General features: G+C 43.7%; 1 protein-coding gene across 1 annotated transcript; it reads right to left on the bottom strand.

Moving 5' to 3' along the window:
- Positions 1-16,362: 16,362 nt before the first annotated feature.
- On the bottom strand, positions 16,363-17,070 carry LOC145393342 (histone-lysine N-methyltransferase SETMAR-like). Its single transcript, XM_080267442.1, has one exon. It carries the CDS (start codon positions 17,068-17,070, stop codon positions 16,363-16,365), a length of 708 nt encoding a protein of 235 aa, XP_080123568.1.
- Positions 17,071-20,832: the final 3,762 nt, after the last annotated feature.

The raw sequence follows: 20,832 nt of genomic DNA, 5'->3' as shown, positions 1-20,832 counted from the left end.
GTACTGTCCTATCAAGAACGCTGAAATCTACGACTTGGGTATTCAATGTAGACATTTTAGGACAGGTTGACCTGTTACTCTCCCCTAAGTAGCATTATGTGAAGCAATAAACCTCAGTGGCCCCTTGGATTCAACAGTAAGAGTCACATCCGGTTGGAGGGAATAAATAACAGACCACAGGCATCAATTTACTTATGTGGATACCAGTCAATGTATCCAATGGTTTTCTTATTTCATTTTAACTGTAGAGTACTCTCATAACAGTACATCGGATGCGTGGATGGTGCATCACAACGAAATATAAACCAAAAAAAAATCGTCCGTATCAATATTTCCTCAGAATATTGCGACTTGTACTAAACAGTCATCATCATCATCATCATCATCATTATCATCATCATCATCATCATCATCGTTATTATGAAAACACTTTGTCCCACCATTTCATGGGATAAACACACAATACAGATACACAAGAGATGTTTTTCAGGCATATGTTTTATTAATTTATTTATTTATTTACTGACGATTACCAGGATTTTTATCGAAGGCTTCAGGCAAAAGGGAGAGTTTCAGGGGAAGATGTGACTTTCAGTTATGGTTTAGAAGTTTTATTTTATTTATTTATTTTTTTTTTATTGAGGGGAATTAAGAGTTTTAAAGGAAGGAGTAACTGCCAAATTTTAGTTCAGAAGAGTTGAAGGATTCCGTGGAGGATTTTTTCGTGGATATTTTCTGTGGTGGTGGGTGTACGAGCGGCAGCATGAAGAAGACATCCTGGGTCTGAGCACTGGCTGGCTTTATACCTCCCGTTCGGGTTCTCGTAAAGATAAGCGACTTGTGGTTGACAGCGACAGGAGGGTCGTGGTGGTGTGGTGAGGGGTGAGGGAGAAGGGGTTTGATGGGAATGGGTGGAGGCAGTGGGGATAGGGGTGGGGAGAGTGAAGAGGAGGTTGGTTTTGTGGTGTGTTGTGGTGATGATGGGAGTTATGTTGAAGATGGGAGTTGTGGTAATTATGGGAGTGGTGGTGATTATGGGGTTAGTGGTGGTGATGGGATTGGTGATGATGGGAGCGGTGATGATGATGGGATTGGTGATGATGATGGGAGTGGTGATGATGATGCGAGTGGTGGTGATGATGGAAGTGGCAGTGATGATCGGGGTGGAGGTGATATGGGTGTGGTGGTGATGATGGGAATGGTGGTAATGATGGGGGTGGTGGTGATGGGAATGGAGGTGATGCTGGGAGAGGTGGTTGTGGTGATGGGAGTGGAGGTAATGTAAAGGCGCATGAAATACGTCGGGTGGCGGTGAAAGTGTGTGAAATGTGATGGTTGGTAGTGCAGATGATATGAAAGGTGATGATTCTGGGTAGAGAAGAGGGAGGGAGTTCAGTGGTGATGAAGTGAGAATGATGATGATGGGGACAGGTCGTGAAGTGAAGCATGATGGGTGGTGACCGCTATGTGCCAAGCGGTGATGAGGTGTTTGGAGAATGCGTTTTGCTGAAAGGTGATGAGACTTGTAGGAGATGTAAGATGGGGTGAGGTGATGATGGTGGTGGTACTGGTGGTGATGCGTGATTCGCTGAGTGGTGAGGGTGTCTTCATTTTAGTTGGTGGTAAAGTGGTGAAGAGTTTGGTTACGCATGAAGTTTGGTGAATGATTGTGTTTGGCTAATGCCTTTCTCCTGTGTTTATCCGTTCAGGTCAACGACGCATTTTTAGTTTTATCTCCAGACGATAAGTTAATGGTGATATTATCACTGAAAATAGCGCTAAAATGATGCTATGATGGTGCTAAGACAGTCACTATGCGTCAGTTTGCTATACTTTAAAATGATGGTAATAGTTTGGTGAGTTTAAAGAGGGATTTAATAAAGTAAGGATGTCTGGAAGTGCTCAACATGGAAATATCTACCTACTGATGGGAGAAGGGGGAGGAGGAGGATACTACTGACGAAGATAGCCGGAGGAGCAACAGGACAAGAGATTGAGTGAAGTGACAAAAATGCGACAGGGGAAGAGATAATGGGGACTGGGTAAAATGAAAGTGTGGAAGGGGGAGTGGGTGGAGTGTAAGAGTGGACGGGGGAGTGGATGGAGTGAGAAAGTGGGTGGAGTAAGAGTGGATGGGGGAGTGGATGGAGTGAAAGAGTGGGTGGGGAAGTGGGTGAAGTAAAAGAGTGGGTGGGGGTGGGGGTGAAGTGAGAGTGAAGAGGGAGTGGGTGGAGTGAGAGTTGAGAGGGAGTGGATGGAATGAAAGAGTTGGGGAAGAAAAAGGGAGATGATGGCGTAAAGTAAGAATGAGAGAATTTCGAGAGATGAAGAAGAGAGGAGAGGAAAGAGGTGAGGGTGTGAGAAGGGGAGGAAGGAGGGGGGGGGGCAAGAGGGGGAGAGAAAAGTGAGTGAGAGAGAGAGAGAGGGGGGGGTCAAAAGGGATACTTGGGGAGGAAAGAGAGGGGTCGGATGGGAGAAGGGGGAGTGATTTAAGAGCTTTGTAGTGGATTGTGCAAGTTACGTTTTCAGAGAGAGAGAGAGAGAGAGAAACGTGTGGCAATCTTTAAGCTACAGGGAAGGGAAGGGAAGAGGTGGTTGCTGATGTTATTTACGAGCTAATGATGTGAACTGTTACGAGATGCTGAAAGGTAGGTATGTTGTAGTGATGATGGTGATGGATGTGGTGAATGGTAGTGGTAATAGTGATGGACATGGCAGTGGTGGTGTTGTGATGATGGGGTGTGTGATATGTATGAAGCCTATTGTGGTGTGGTGTTGTGGTGATAATGGGAAATGTGGAGGCGTGATGGTTGTAATGGTGATTATGAATGACAGTGGTAATGGATACCGTGATGATGGTAATGGTGCGTATGGTAGTGGTGGTTGTAATGGTAGTAACTGCAATAACAGCGTAACCAGGTCTGTTTTATTGAACAGACCCATCAATAGGAGGCATGCAATCGTTCCCCTAGGGTTCTCCCGTGCAGTAAACCAATGATCCCTGGGAGCAAGAGTGTGGAGTTTTGGTTCCAAGATGGACGCCACATTTGCGTCTTTCCAACCAGTTGACAGGGGCACCATACAGAGATCCACATCACCCCATTGTTTGGTTATATGGTTACCACCCAGCACTGTAGATGGTTTCCTGGGTTACAGGTGATAAATGTGGTAGTTTGATGGTGTATTTGGTGATGGCAGTTGTGATGATAATGACGAGTGTCATGGTTGCTATGGTTAACGGGCAAGTAGTGTGGTGGTATGGTGGTGGATCCGATGATGAATATGAATCAAATGATGATGGTGATGATAAAGATGAATGTAATGATGCTGATAGTGATGTGTATGAGCACTGTCTGGGATGGATGTTATGAGGTGAGGGTGAGGGGTGGTGAGGTGGCTGGGGTGGATGTTAAAAGGAATGTGAAATTAGGGAATGCTTTTTCTAATACATTCTCTTCCTTGTTTCTATATCCTACCTCACTTCCTCTATAGTTGGGAAGAGAATCAAGGGTATAAAAATAATGATAATGATAAAAGGTAGGTATAAATGAACAGTTCTCAGTTGCCCAGTATATAAAAGGGGTTGATAATAATACTAATACTAATAATAATAATAATAATAATAATATCTCTAGTATTCCCACGCAATACTGATTCCCCTACCGGATGATTATATACCATATATATTATGTACTGTGTATACAGTGTGGGTATGACAGCAATACGCATGAACTGTGGCTTGTTGCTGCGTGCGACACACCGTCATGGTATGGGGAACATATGTGTCAAGTTATATCAAAATCTGTCCATGCATGTGTAAGTTACAGAGCGGACACGAAATTCTCGATGTCACTAATCAAGGAGAAACTGCCACTCTTCACCAGATTCTTTAATTTTCGACATCAAAGTCAGTCTACCTGTAGTGCAATAATTTTAAGTATATAATAAGTTAGTATAAGCTAGTACTGGAAATGTAATTTTAAGCTTAGGTATTGTTGTAAAAATAGTTTGTACAGTTCATGATTTAACTATTAAGATTTATATATAAGTTTAGTCTTAGTTCATATTCATAATGTGAGCATGATTATGATACTGATAGTACTTAGTCGAGCACTGGTGCGAATATGATTATCTTGATACACATGAACCAGCCGCTTTCAACAAAGGCGTATAACCGCGGAAGTTTTAGTAGGGATTAACAATTGCAAATGTCTTCTCTCATACTCTGATCTAGAGATTTACATATCAATGTTAATAGTGTTCCCCTTTCGAACTATGTAGTGGTGGACTGGGAGTTGTCAGAGATATGATTGTTGATGATAGTCATTTGTGAACCGTGAAACTTATGTTATTGGCATCATGTTGTCAGTCATGTAAGCACATGAACCGGCATGGAAATAAATTGTTCGGATTCCTATTTGTTTTGGCTTCATTATGATTAAAGTTCCTGTATGCCTGTTACAATAATTTTAAACATCGTAAGTCATTTATGTGCTCATGTCGCGTACAAACGTATCTCTCGTATTCTTTGGAGATCTTAGAAGAGACAGTAATATTACAAAGTAATCAGTTAAAGTTTTAGCCGATTCCTGATACTGTGATGGTCAAGTATAAAAAGACGGGGAGCAGTGCCAACAGCCAGATTGCTGTTCCTCTCCGTATTATTCAAAGGTTAATGCCGAACTCTCATCGCCCCCCTTTTTTTTCTCCCTCGTGAAATGTAAGTCATCATGTAAGCTAGTGAGTTAAATTGGTGATATTTCTCCTGATCCTACTTGTACTGAATAATGAGATTGCTGTTCCTCTCCGTATTGTTCACAGATCGAACGTTCTAGCCACTGCCAAACCGGTGTCTCACATTAAATTCCCCTCCCCCCTTTCTTTAGTACATGTAATCAAAGTGTATATCGGCTGGTCCATTTGATTGCTGTATTTAGTTTGTATATAATTCTTGTGCTATTGTGCATAGTTAGTCTTAAGAGCATAATCTTTGGTGGTAGGTTTCTTCCCGAAGAGTCCGAGACCATGGGATTAATATATCCATGTGTATCAGTATTCTTTGAATATTACTTTAGGTTGTAAAGATTCATATTTTTGGAGATATAGATCCTGATTATATGTTGTTTGCTTTGTTTCATTTACAGTTCGAAGAGTACTCTGTCTTTCAGTTCTTAATGCTTAGTAAATCTTAGGTATTTCGAGTTTAAATTTTATCCTCTAAGGAGTGGTACAGACGAGATTGAGTGGCTTGCAAAACATACCAATATCTATTGGCTCACGCACTCTCAGATAAGATCACGCTACCCTGTTTCCCATAATCCCCCAAAATTCTGATCATTACTCTGGTGACTAATTGTCATCATTACACTAGTGACTAATTGTCATCATTACTATCTATCTATCTATCTATCTATAGCCCGACGCCCTAATCCCGCAAAGGGTGGCCACAGACAAAACGCCTCCAAGTCATTCTGTCACCCACCATTTGACTCCCCTCCCCCCAACTCACCCCCCCTCCCTCATATACCTCTCAACTCCATCCCTCCACCTCATCCTCGGTCTACCCCTCCCTCTCCCTCCCTCCACCTCACCTACATACACCCTCTTAGTCAGTCTTTCATTCTCCATTCTCTCCACATGTCCAAACCACCTCAGTGTATTTCTCCTAATCTTTTCAACCACATCCACATCTACCCCACAACGTTCCTTCACTTCTTCATTCGTCAACCTGTCCCTCCACGTCACTCCACATGCTCCTCTCAAGTAACTCATTTCCACTGCTCTCACTCTTGACTTGTTCCCCTCTTGCAATGTCCACGCCTCACTTCCATACGTCAGGGTAGGGATCACAATACCATCATGCAGTGACTTCTTAACTTCCATACTCACCTCCCTATTTCTCATCACTGCTTTCAGTGTACCAACAACCTTTCTTCCCTGCTGTACCCTTTCACGTACTTCATCCCATAAAGTTCCATCCTTACTCATCACACTACCCAAGTACTTGAATGCACTCACATTCTCCATATCCTCACCATCCAACCTCTGCACACTCTGTGACTCCATTCCTCTCAAACACCATGACTTTACTTTTGTTTACATTAACTTTCAGCTTCCTCCTCCTACACACTGTCCCAAATTCATTCACCAAACCTTGCAACTCCCATTCATCTTCACTCAACAATACTGTATCATCAGCAAACAGCAACACCGGAAGCTTCCAAATCTCACCCTCATTCATTAGGGCCACCCCCACATCCACTGCCTTACCTTGTACCTCCTTTACAACCCCATCCATATATATATTAAACAGCCATGGAGACATTACACACCCCTGTTTCAGTCCCACATTGAGATCAAAGAACTCACTCAGCTCACCATCCACTCGCACCGTAGCCCTAGCTCCCTCGTACATACTCTTCACAGCACTCAACAATTTCCCCTCCACTCCATATATTCTTAATACCTTCCACATACCTTGCCTATCTATTCTGTCATAAGCTTTCTCCAAGTCCATGAAGGCAGCATACACTTTCCTTCCCTTCTCTAGATACTTCTCCACTAAACATCTTAGAACAAATATCTGATCTACACACCCTTTTCCCTTCCTAAATCCCCCTTGTTCTTCTCCAACTAGCTCATCTGTCATATGCCTAACCCTATCAATGAGTATTCTACCATATATTTTACCAGTCACACTAAGAAGGCAAATACCCCTATGGTTACCACATACTTCTCTCTCCCCTTTCTCTTTGTACAGAGGAACAATTATACCTGATTTCCAGTCCTCTGGAACCCTTCCCTCTTCCCAAGCCAATCTACACAACTTCCATATCCACTCCACAACAATCTCACCCCCATACCTAAGCATTTCACACACACACTCCATCAATTCCTGGGGCCTTTCCCAGCTTAATCTTTTTCATCGCTTCCACTACTTCCGACCTACTGATCTCATCCTCCCTCCTCTCATCTCTTCTTCTCCCAGCCATTCCCCAACCACTTATACTCACACTGCTCTCACTCTCTACATTCAACAAATCCTCAAAGTGCTCCTTCCATCTCCTCAATTTCTCTCTCTTCTCCACCAACAATCTATTATTCCTATCTTTCACTCCCCTACTATTTCCCCTTTCACACTGCCTTACTTTACCTCCTTCCAAAACAATTTCTTACTCTCCCTCCATTTCACACTCAGATTCCTCCCAAACTCTTCATCCACTTTCTTCTTACTCTCCTTCACCAGTCTCTTAACCTCCCTTCTCCTGCTCACATATACCTCTCTCTTCTCTCTCTCATCTTCTCCCCTACCTCTACTCGCCAACCATTCACCATATGCCTTCTTCTTTTGTTCCACAGCTCGTTTCACCTCATCATTCCACCATGATGTCCCTTGCACACCCTTGCATCTCCTCCTCACTCCACAAACCACCTCACACGCTGCGCTTATCTCTTCCGTGAATATATTACATACGTCTTCCACCCCTTCCATCTGCACTAGCTCATACCTTCCCAATCTTTCTTCCACTATGCTCTTATACTCTGTCCTTTTCTCAGTATCTTGCAATTTCTCCACTCTTCTCACAGGAGCTGCTTCCTCCTGTCTTCCCCTTCGCCTCCTCAACCACTTTCTTTGCAGCTCTACCTTGGCCATCACTAAGTGATGGTCCGAGACTCCATTCCCCCACCCTCTCCACACCCTTGCATCCAACACTTGTCTTCTCATTCGCTCATCCACACACACGTAGTCTATCATTGCCTTTCGTTCAACAAGTTCACCATCCATCCTCCCCATTACTCTCCATGTATACCGGTGGATCATCTTATGACGAAAGTAGGTGTTGGCTATTGCTAACCCCTTACCAGCACAGATGTCCACCAAAGCACTACCATTCCCATCTACTTCAGCTGGCACACCCCACTGACCAACCACTCCATCCACTCGTACATTCCCAACTTTGCCATTCATGTCTCCAATCAACAGCACTCTCTCGCTCCTCTCAAACTTGTCCATACATGCTTCTACTCTCTCCCAAAACTCATCTTTCACTCTTGCCACTCGATCCTCTGTTGGAGCATACACACATACAATCGCCCATGCTTGTATACCTACTTTCATCCTCACCCATACAATCCTTGCACCCACTGTTCCATACTGTCTTATATTCTCCTTCCACTTCTTGCTTATCATCAGACATACTCCCTCTCTTGCCCTCTCATTCTCACTGACTCCCGCACATATACCTACACCGTATTCCCATTCTCTCATCCTTTCACCTTGCCATTTAGTTTCAGTCAATCCACATATATCCACTTTTGCATCCTCAAACACCTGGACAATCTCTCTCTCTTTCACTTCATCATTCACTCCTCTCACATTCCACGTTCCTACCCTTAGAATGTCCTTTGTCCGTTCCTTAGTCGTCAACGTATGGTCCGTCCGGGTGATAAATTCTCATCATTACACTGGTGATAAATCCTCCTCATTACGCTGGGGGCAATAGCGGTGACAAATTCTGATCATTACACTGGTGGCTAAAGTGGTGGGATAAGATATTGCTGTGGAATAGATATTGTGACAGTTAATGAATGAATCGAGATAGAATCCCTCAATAACAGTACACTGGAGGCCCACTTAATCTCGCTCTAGAAATGATGATCTTTAAATCTCCTGAAGGACGAGCAAAATTATTCTTCACCGATAATAGAATGAATATCGACTTGGAAACACAACTTACGTATTTTGTGGCTTGGTCTAGTGAAAAGAGGAGTAAGGTGGAAGATAAGTTGCTAACCTGCCACGTACCGTTGACATAAATGAACGTCCACACGTTTTGTCACTGCCAATCCCGCTGACATACATAAACGCGAATCAATTGCAAGGTCCTTAATTTGCACAATTTTCAATTTTCGCGAGTGATTTTTGGTACATATACACGAGACACCTTCCTCTGCAAGATGCCAGGCAGGGACAATGCCTTACCCAGCATGACCTCCTCCCCCGCATGCCATTGTCTCGGCAATTCATCTGTTACCAGTGACCTGGCCAGTAAAGACATGTAGTGCCACGGTACGAAATTCAGGGCCAGAGTGATTCCCCAGTCGATGACAATGTGGAGGACAAACTTTACATAGCATTAGAGGAAGAAACAGTCAGAAATGATGATCAGGTAATGTGGCCAAAAAAGGTCAGGTATGTTGATGTGTTTTGTGAGTGAAATAATGCTTATATTGCCTATATTATTGTGTGACAACCAATATACTCTCATACTACATAAAAATTCATACCAAATAAATAAATAAACACCGTTCATGAGTAGTGTGGAATGGTTACCCTCCCATAGAACTCGTTTTCTTTGAAGCCAGCCTGATAGAAAACCCAGTAAGGTAAGGAGGTACTGCTACCTGTATCGAGTATTTTAAACCTCAGGTGAGTGATTTCTCTATAATTTTTCGATGTTTCTCACCAAAAGCGGTGGTTTGAGCCAAAAAAAAAAAAATTCCAAAAATGGTCGGGACTGGGGGGAGTCAGTGGTGGAAAAGTGGTCAGGACGGGGCGGGTTAAGGGAATTAGGGGTCACGTCAAGGAGAACAGAGTGAGACAGTGTAGAAATAAGAGTTGACCCGGGGTCGGGCGTGGGGAGGGCGGTGCCAGGACTGCTGACAGCTAACTGCATCATCTCCTTACTGGCCGCTGTCGTCAGCTTTCCTCAGTGTAACTTGCAAACCTCATTTCCTTTTCCCAGGCTCGCAGAGGGCTGTCTATCTATCTATTTATCTATCTATCTATCATGATTTGTAAATATAATATGTAGTCCTACACCGTCTCGTCCTGTAGAGGCGGCCATCAGGGAGGGTCTGCAGCCACCATCGCTGTGGGAGCCTCTGCTACTGCAGCAGGCACCGGGGGAGGCCTGCTGACTCTGGGGGCTGCAGTCTCGCCATCAGGGGGAGGCCAGCAGGGGTGAGCTTCGGCCTCTGGTCCTGGAGGAGTCTGACAACACCTGGGGCTGCAGACAGGACACCGGGCCTTGAGGATGTCATGCCCGCTCTGGTCTCTGGTGGGGTCCCTGAAAAGGAGCAGAAACCGCCCTTTCATGTAGAGGGGCTGGGAGAGGGGCACCTTACTCTGTCACCTGAGTAGTGGATAGGGTAAGAGGTACCTTCCTGTACAGGAGCTCGGGGATGGGCAGAGGGAGAGCAGCCAAGGGCCGGCTCTTCTACTTGGCAGGGTGGGGACGCCCCACCAGAACTCCAGTCCTGGCTAGATGGAGGAGGTCCAAGGGACTTTCCCTCCATCAGGCAGCCCCATTAGGCACTGCATGGGCTCATACGGAGGACAGGAGGGCAAGAGCAGTTGGGGGAGGCTCCTCTGGGCACTACAGACCTTGGCGGCAGGGAGAGGGCGACTGATGGATACGCCCGGCTATTGCCACAGCTCCAATGGAGGCTGCACTTCAGCCGTAGTCCTGGCGGCGGGGAGAAAGCACCTGATGGATACTCCCGGCTATTGCCATAGCTCTGATGGAGGTTGCACTCCATCCGTAGGGTCTGGGACTCCTGTCCCGGAGACAGCACTGGGGGACGGCGATGCTTCATCCCGCGTGGTTCCTCTGGCAGAGAATACTCCAGGCCCGCCTTTCTTGGGGGTGCCGGCGAAGGTTGTCTGGTGGATGTGCTGACATGCTGGCTCCCGAAGGTGGTTGGCAGAGGGTGGTGAACCAGTAGTCCTTCCACCCACAGTATACCCAATGGGTGATACTGTGCCATTGCTCCTTTGGGGAAATAGCAACCCTTGAGGTTCCTCCTGAGTCCTCTGTTAATGAGGAGGGTGATAAGACGCTCTTGCCCGGAAGGTATGACAGGTGAGCCAGCCTCCCTGTCATCTCCTGGTGGGGTGGGTATTGCCCCCCCATACTCTCCTCCTGGGGTTGTGTTGTCCAGCTCACCCCACTGCTTGGGGACAGGGCGACTTGGAGGCGATTTGTTTGTGGCCACCCCAAACGGGATTGAGGCGTCTGGCAATAGATATATATATATATATATATATATATATATATAGATAGATGGATAGATAGATATTTCCCCTCCTTCCCCCAAAGTTACCCCAACACATGAAAATATCTTTTGACGAGCGTTCGTGACACATATCACAAACATTCTATTATAAATAAAAAATAATAATTGTCTTAGCAAGGTACAGTACCTGTCCACTGACGTCCGCTGTTGCCCGGCATCCTTACATCACGTGCACACTTGCTGCTAAGGTATCACTGACATATGCTACGCACCCACATCCCACAACGAACACTTGTGACATATATCACAAACATTTTATATAAATCATAAATAATCAACAAATGTCTTAGCACGTTACAGTACCTGTCCATTGACGTCAATCATTGCCCGGTGTCCTATCACCTGCACACCTACCGCTAAGGTATCGCTAACCTATGCTATGCACCCACAGAATTCCTTCACGGACACTTGCAGCATATTTCACATTCATTGTACATAAACTATAACGTCTCACTAAATGTCTTAGCAAGTTACAGTACCTGTTCAATGATGTCCGTCATTGCCCAGCATCCTTTCACCCCCACACACCTGCTGTTAAGGTATCGCTAACCTATGCTATGGACCCACAAAATCCCACAACGAACACTCACTGCCAGTTTTACGTTCATTGTATATAAAGTATAACTTCTCACTAAATGTCTTAGCAAGTTACAGTACCTGCTCAATGATGCACGTGGTTGCCCAGCGTCCTGACGTCCCCGCACACCTGCCGCTAAGGTGTCGCTAACCTATGCTACACACCTACAATATCCCAAAACAAGTACTTGCTGCCAGTTTCATGGTCACTGTACATAAAGTATAACTTCTCACTAAATATCTTAGCAAGTCACAGAACCTGTTCAGTGATGTCCGTCGTTGACCAGTGTCCTTTCGTCCCCACACACCTGCTGCTAAGGTATCACTAACCTACGCTATGCACCCACAATATCCCACAACAAACACTCGCTGCCAGTTTCACGTTCATTGTACATAAAGTATAACTTCTCACTAAATGTCTTAGCAAGTTACAGTACCTCTTCAATGACACACATGGTTGCCCGGCATCCTGACTTCCCCGCACACCTGCCAATAAAGTATTGCTAACCTACACTATGCACCCACACAATTCCTCCACGGACACTCGCAGCACATTTCACGTTCATTGTACATAAAGTATAACTTCTTAGTAAATGTTTTAGCAAATTACAGTACCTGTTGAATGATGTACGTGGTTGCCCGGCGTTCTGACATCCCCGCACACCTGCCACTAAGGTATCGCTAATCTACGCTATGCACCCACAGAATTCCTTCAAGGACACTCGCAGCACATTTCACATTCATTGTACATAAAGTATAACTTCTCCATAAATGTCTTAGCAAGTTACAGTACCTGTTCAATGACTTCCGTTGTTGCCCAACGTCCTTTCATTCCCACACACCTGCTGCTAAGGTATTGCTAACCTACGCTATGCACCCACATTATCCCACAATGATCACTCACTGCTAGTTTCACGTTCATTGTACATAAAGTATAACTTTTCACTAAATGTCTTAGCAAGTTACAGTACCTGTTCAATGATGTCTGTTATTGTCCAGCTTCCATACATCACCTGCACACCTGCCCTAAAGGTATTGCTAACCTGTGCCATACTCCCTAAAATTATCCCTTCTCAAACACTCGCAGCTTGTTTCACGTACACTTTACACTAAATCATATGCAAATACATGACTACCACAATTATTCCACCCTACCTCCAAAATTACTTACGTTCCTCACTACAATACAACGTGACCGTGACACAGCACTTTTGCCTCGAGGTTTACGATACACCGCTATGTTGGCACACACCACACTCCTTCACGAACACTTGCAACATATTGGCCTTATATTTCACACAAATTCATACGCATATACAATATGACAATCACAATAGCCATCCCTAAACACTTCTAATAATCCCTTCCCGACTACGGCATACAGGTAATGCCTGCCCCATTCCACACTCTGGCTAGGGCGTACGTAATGCATGCTAGTTCCAATATATCACAAAGCAAGCCACTATAGCTTTAACACACTATACAGTTTAGGCATTGGCTTTTCTATATACATATGTGTAGTCACTGCACAGGGCCCAGGGAACGCAGAGTGGCGAAACCCCACTACAATGAACACGTGTCTTGCCCCTAGGCCCAATGACTGTTAATGGGTACCATTTCTTCTCAAGATATATATCTTTGTTCCATCGACAAAATCATTTCAAATTATGATCAGAAATAATATATTATCACACTCAGTCCATTGGGGCTTTGACTCTGGTAGGAGGGGGAGAATTAGGGCAATTTAAAGGGACAGGACACATGACACAGACTTCATAGCTCCAAGAGCACCATGGCAAAATGGGTTTACCGAACGAGTGATTGGTATTGTGAAGAACTGTCTCAGGAAAACCTTACACAAAACTAAGATCACAAGAGAAGAGTTAATAACAGTGATAACTGAAACTGAAGCTATGATTAATGATAGATCTTTAACCTATCTAGATGACACTAGCGTTTCGATTGAGGCATTTACATCAGCTCATATGTTATATGGCACAAAGCTCTATCCAGTGCCTTGTGTTGATAACCAGGAGGAAATAGATGATCCTACCATAGAAAATAATGAATCAGGACATCTGCAGGAGGGATATCAACATCTCAAAAAAGTACTGGACACCTGAAATAGACATTGAAGCGAAGAATATCTTTTGAGCCTAAGAGAAAGATTTTATGGGGCTCAGGCTGCCAGCAACAAGTCTGTTATGAACATAGGTCTTAGTAACAACAGAACAACGAAGATCCCAGTGGCCATTAGCTACAGTGATCTCCTCGCACCCAGATTCAGAGGGGGTGCTGAGACTCATAAAAATAAAATGTAGGGGACACATTAATATAAAAACTATAGATAAACTGGTACCCCCTGAGTTAACAGCGACCCCAGAGACAGTGGATGGTGGAGACCAAATGGATCAAGATGCGCGACCTAGGATGCCTGCAGCACGAGGTTCTCAAGACCTATGGAGAGAACTCCTGGCTAAGGGTCACATTACATGATACAGCATATCATTTTTCACCCAGCCCCAAAACTGTGGGAAATATTTTCCCCCAGAGTGGTTGCGCTCTTTACTTTATAAAATAGTCACCCCTGGTTAAAAGCAGAGGAAAACGTGGAGAACGTTAATAACTATTCAAGCGGTTTCATAACCCAGAGATTACATTCTCTTTAATAATTCTTATTATTTATATATTAAATGCTACTGCATTTAACCCTTGTGGACAAATACATTGTAAATTCATGTAAACACTTCCGAATTTTCCATTGACCTAATTGCGCCTGCGTGGTGAGTATGAAATGCCTCATGTGAAAACGAATGAGGGTTTAATACATATTTACACAGATAAAGGGAATATTTGACTTGGCTTTAGTTTAATTAGAAATAAGATTAATTTTAGTTAGATTCACCTTGTATATAATATATATATATTTTTTTACGTGTCCGACTGTGGGCAAAGGCTTCATGGCCTATTTCTCAGAGGCAGTGGCCTATCCCAAGGCCCAGTAGTCTGCTTACACCTCCGCGTGTCACCATTTCGGCTGTAACACCCGCCATCCATATTGAATACATGCCAGGGCTGTCTCATACAGGACTGGTGTATTGGTATCAGCGGAGGTATTTTTACGACATGTCGGCAAGCCATCTGGTAGATTAGGAAAGTCTGCTAATAGGAAATTCAAATCCTTAAACTCTTCCCTGCCCTCGCCGGGATTCAATCCTGGGTCCATTAGGACTGCAGGCCGCCTCTCTACCAATTCAGCTAAAGTAATCTAACTATATTTAGCACTGTAATTAATTAATAGTTGGCACCTCTTCAATCCTATGTGGGAGAAGATGCTCACCATGTTCGTGTACTCTGCTACAAAAGCTCGTTGAGTTAGCACTCTGTATAATACGCACCTAAAGGATGCTTGGAAGTCCAGGCAACCGACCGAAACATCAGGCTCATCGTCATCTGTTGTCTGACTCATTGTTGCTAAGTAACCTTTACGATTTGGCCAGATCTATGGGAGATAGGAGAATAATAACTAGGTGAGTTGGAATATAAATTGCACCTAAACCTCCTAAGAGACTTATGTGAATTTACTTTAGGTCGTGTTAGACTAACACTCGTCAGAGAATGTTTAATAAAATTTCTGACAGTTATTATTATTATTATTATTATTATTATTATTATTATTGTTACCATATAACCAAATTTTGGTGCCTGATGCTTTAGTGGGTAATTACGGCACTCCAGTTGGACTGAGGCAGTGAAGGTTTATATCCAAGGTGTGGCTGGGGTTCATCACTCACATAATGCCACTCAGGGATGAGTGAGGCTGGTCACACTCATCTTAAATGTCAGGACTAACTTGCCTAGCCCCGGGCTCTTACGCTCCTCATGGAGCAATGTAGGACTGGATGATGAGTGAATTATTATCATTAGTAGTAGTAGTAGTAGTAGCAGTAGTAGTAGTAGTAGTCCTAGTAGTAGTAATAGTAGCAGTTATATTTAATTTTGATTATCATTACAGAAACCTTTCTCTACCATCAGAGGTTTTTGATTTGGCTACTACAATATTTTTTCTTATTTGCGACAGGCAAAATATTACACTTACCACAAAAAAACACTTTCCACTTCCTTTTCACACTTCCTTCGCTCTCCAGCCACACAATTAATCAAAGTTCGGAAGTGGCGCTTGGGGATTTCGTGACCCCTTTTCCTTTGCAATTTATTCAGTGCATTACACCTCAGTATCCTCTGTACGTTACTGATGTAAAACATGTCGAAATAAAGGTGAGCAAAAAACTCAAGAGGATGCCAAGTTGTAATACGGAAAACAAATTGCTAAGGAGACGTTGCTATGAGGCCACAGGTTACATATACAGTACGAGGTGTGTTCAAAAAGTATCCGACCTTTGTTCATAAAAAATACTCGTATCCAGATACAACAAACTTACACTAATCTCCTTCAAAGTATCCTCTTGGGCTGCCACACACTTCTCCCATCTGTTCTGCCACTGTTGGAAGCAGCGCTGGAGCGCCTCTTTTGGGATGGCACACAGCTGGTCCATCGCATGCCACACGATGTCTTCTCTGGACTGAAATCTGGTCCCTTTGAGGGGCATTTTCAGCTTGGGGAAAAGCGAGAAGTCACACGAAGCAATGTTGGGAGAGTAGGGAGCCTGACAAAGCACAGGTGTGTTGTTTGGCCAGGAAACGGTATCAAATGTGAAAAATGGGCGGGTGCGTTATCGTGATGGAGCTGCCAATTGCCACTGCCCACAGGTCTGGCCGTTTGCATTGCACAGCGTCACAAAGGCGACGCAGAACCTCTTGGTAATACTCCTTGGTGATGCTTGTGCCGTGTGGTGCATACTCGTGATGAACCAAGCCACTGGAGTCGAAGAAGACGGTCAGCATGACTTTGACATTACTGCGGACCTGCCTTGCTTTTTTTGGCCTCGGGGATGTTGAATGCTTCCATTGTGATGACTGCAACTTGGTTTCTGGGTCGTACCCATAAACCCAGGACTCATCGCCAGTGATCACTGTGTTGAGGAAGTTGGGATCGCTGTTCACAGTCTCCAGCATGTCCTGTGTGATCTCCAAACGAAGTTGCTTCTGCTCAATCGTTAGCAGCTTTGGTATGAACTTCACTGAGATTCTCCTGAAGCCCAAATCCTCCTTCATAATGGAATGAACGGATCCAATGCTGCCGCCCACCTCGTCTGCAAGTTCTCTGATCGTGATTCGACGATCCTGCATCACCAGGGTCCTCAATTGGTCAATGACGATCTCATTTCGGGATGTTGAGGGCCTACCAGAACGTGCTTCACTCTCCACTGATGTGCGGCCATCTTTGAAGCGGTTGTACCACTCCTTTATCTGTGTGTTGCCCATTTCTTCGTCCCCGAAGACATGTTGAATCATGGGGATCGTTTCCACTTGGGAATGGCCAAGCTTTACACAAAATTTGATGCAGTAGCGTTGTTCAAGTTTTTCCGTCACTTTGTCAAAAAAGAAAATCCAACGGCGCTCACTTACACTTCCTCACTCATCGGCGGTCTGCCGTCAAATGACAGCTTCTGCTGGTGGGAAAAAATTCACGCATGAACATTAGGATCGCCTACATACGTGCACCAAACCATGCCTCCTTAGCTTCATTTCTTTACGCACAAAAAATTAAGGTCGGATACTTTTTGAACACACCTCATACAGCCCCCAAACTCCTCCACCAAACTAAGTCATCATCTCCCTCTACAGTCCTCTAAATTTAACTTGTCTATCGCAACTATTTCAAATCATTCTCTGCTTTCCTACTTCATTCTCTTTCCACTCTACATCCCTCATCCTTCATCCTTTCATCCTTAATCTGACCTACCTCAGCCCCATATAACCTGAACGTACACATCTTTAATCCTTAACCCCCTTGTGCACCATAAGTTTTCAATAAGTTTTGGTTCCACGCACAGAAAAAAACCTCGCTCAGGCTGGCTCTGCTCGCGTAGCAAGGAAAAAAATTCTATGGCCCAATTTACCCCCGGAAAGTGCTTATATTGTTATAAATCGCTTCCCATCATCTTCAATGATGTTTATACTATTAGATAAGAAAAAGAACATAAAATATTTGAATAAATGTACAGAAATGAAGCCAGAATAAACCTTATTTAGGTGAAAACTCACTTCTCATAACTTCCCAACATCACCGTGAAAATTTTTTCCCGTGACATGCATTTGCAAAAGGACATGTCTATATGCAGAATTTCTCAATCTTTCATATGTGAAACTTTCAATTTGATAGGTCCAATAACTTTTGAGTAAATAGAAAAAACTACATAAATCACCTAAAAATATCTGATTTCTCTATTATTTCGTATGTTGCTAGTGACACTGTAACAAACATATATGTATATACTATGCAGTTTTGTAACCCAAAGGTTAAGGAAGCCCATGATAAAAATCACAGTGTTATAACCCTTACTGTTATGGAGAAAATGAATTTTCAAAAGTTACAATGGGTTGGCACGGTGACAGCACGTACGCTCCAGCCTGGAGGCTGAGTTTGTTCATCTTTCGTAACTTTTCCCCAATTATTTTCACACATAGGTTACTTGCTTTACAAAAGGATGCATAAGAAATCATCAGCTTGATCAAGCTTTCTTCAGATTTTTTATGCGACCTATATTTTACAACTATAATGACTAAGAGAATAGCAATGAAATCCACCACATTTTCCCCATGAGAACTATATAGTAAACACATATTTTATACCTTACAATACAATAGTATAAAAACTAGACAAATAAGTTGGTTACTCACGTCCTCTAACAATGTTGTAGTGTTTCTTGAGAGAAGATGGAGTTGCAGAGAGGAGGACAGGTACGATCACAGCCTGTGTGTGTGTGTGTGTGTGAGTATTTGTGATGTGCGTGTGCATGTGTGTGTGTGTGTGTGTGTGTGTGTGTGTGTGTGTGTGTGTGTGTGTGTGTGTGTGTGTGTGTGTGTGTGTGTGTGTGTGTGTGTGTGTGTGTGTGTGTGTGTGGAGTGATGGCAGTGGTGTCAGTTGTCATAGGATTGATGGCAGTGGTGTCAGTTGTCATAGGAGTGATGGCAGTGATGTCAGTTGTCATAGGAATGATAGCAGTGGTGTCAGTTGTCATAGGAGTGATGGCAGTGGTGTCAGTTGTCATAGTAGTGATGGTAGTGGTGTCACTTGTCATAGGAGTGATGGCAGTGGTGTCACTTGTCATGTACTCTTTTTCTGATAAGCCCATGCGAGACATTGTAGGTTTAGTGTAAAATAGGAGGGGAACGGTAAAAATCGGTTAGGAATTTTCAAATCTGGTTTTTTCTGAAAATATATAAGAAACATTTATACACCTTCTTTACAGGCACACTGCACTATATATAACAAAATATCACTATAATACACGTAAGGTGTGGAGGGTGCAGTAGTAGGAAATGCGGGTTTAAATGCCCGGCCATGTGCACACACACCCTTCGAGTCTGACTGCCAGGAGAATACTGAGCTAAATATTGTGTCATCAGTTACTCTTCAGATTACAAGGATTATGACTCTCATTGCGTCACCTTGTGCAAAGGGGTTAATCTGACCTACCTCAGCCCCATATAACCTGAATGTACACACACACACACACACACACACACACACACACACACACACCACCCTTCACAGTACCATACATCCTTATTGGATCACTCAATACAGCCCCTCCAACTCTAGTCCCCATGTCTCTTTCTCACCTTTCCCTTTGTATCTGTAGTTGCCATTTCTATGTTCACCTTCCCATGCTTATCTCTCTCTATGTGCATCTGTTGGCACTGATGCCAGGGTCCTGCTATCTTGGGCTATCTCTTGGGCCATCTGTGGCCATTCTACCTCATGCTTTTTGCTCCCTGGTGCAATAGAAGGGACAGTTAGTGTAAGTAGGTAGGAGGTAGAAAGGTACTGTATGTAGATAAAAGGTTGAACACGTATGGTACAGAACGCTACTACTCAGCATGGTATTGGTGTGTGTGTGTGTGTGTGTGTGTGTGTGTGTGTGTGTTATTTAAGGGCTATCTCAGATGATCCCCTACTGTTACCAACCTTGGAAATGTCTTTAATCAGTGTTACCAACACTATATACCTGAAAACACACACACAAAAAAACAATCCTTAATCAGAAGTACAAATGAAGCATGTGCGCACACACAGACACACACACATATATATATAAATATCTATATATATATATATATATATATATATATATATATATATATTATATTTATATCAGTAAACCCTCGATATAACGATCCCCGGTATTGTGAATTACGAAAATAATGAACAGCCAAATCGTGACCGAACTTCCCCCAGATTTTGTGAACGAAGTTCGCTAAATGAGGGGGAAGTTCGGGAATCAGCCCATTGTGACAACAGCATCCCTTCCTGGCACAGTAAGCATACTGTAACCATACTACATTATACAGTACTGTATTCTTATTATAGGTATTGTATTTGTACGAGTGGATGGTGAGCTGAGTGAGTTCTTTGATCTCAATGTGGGACTGAAACAGGGGTGTGTAATGTCTCCATGGCTGTTTAATATATATATGGATGGGGTTGTAAAGGAGGTACAAGGTAGGGCAGTGGATGTGGGGGTGGCCCTAATGAATGAGGATGAGATTTGGAAGCTTCCAGTGTTGCTGTTTGCTGATGATACAGTATTGTTGAGTGAAGATGAATGGGAGTTGCAAGGTTTGGTGAATGAATTTGGGACAGTGTGTAGGAGGAGGAAGCTGAAAGTTAATGTAAACAAAAGTAAAGTTATGGTGTTTGAGAGGAATGAAGTCACAGAGTGTGCAGTGAGGTTGGATGGTGAGGATATGGAGAATGTGAGTGCATTCAAGTACTTGGGTAGTGTGATGAGTAAGGATGGAACTTTGGGGGATGAAGTACGTGAAAGGGTACAGCAGGGAAGGAAGGTTGTTGGCACACTGAAAGCAGTGATGAGAAATAGGGAGGTGAGTATGGAAGTTAAGAAGTCACTGCATGATGGTATTGTGATCCCTACCCTGACGAATGGAAGCAAGGCGTGGACCTTGCAAGAGGGGAACAAGTCAAGAGTGAGAGCAGTGGAAATGAGTTACTTGAGAGGAGCATGTGGAGTGACGTGGAGGGACAGGTTG

This window comes from Coenobita brevimanus, chromosome 24 (genome assembly GCF_032717465.1).
Source record: "Coenobita brevimanus isolate Jiangsu-jjx chromosome 24, ASM3271746v2, whole genome shotgun sequence".
NCBI lineage: Eukaryota > Metazoa > Arthropoda > Malacostraca > Decapoda > Coenobitidae > Coenobita > Coenobita brevimanus.
Note: the sequence above shows the minus strand (reverse complement) of the source record. Positions and strands in the feature narration are given on the sequence as shown.

What these genes read in the sequence shown, in the direction of transcription:
- LOC145393342 (XM_080267442.1), bottom strand. Translation starts at nt 17,070, where the DNA reads ATGATTCAACATGTCTTCGGGGACGAAGAAATGGGCAACACACAGATA.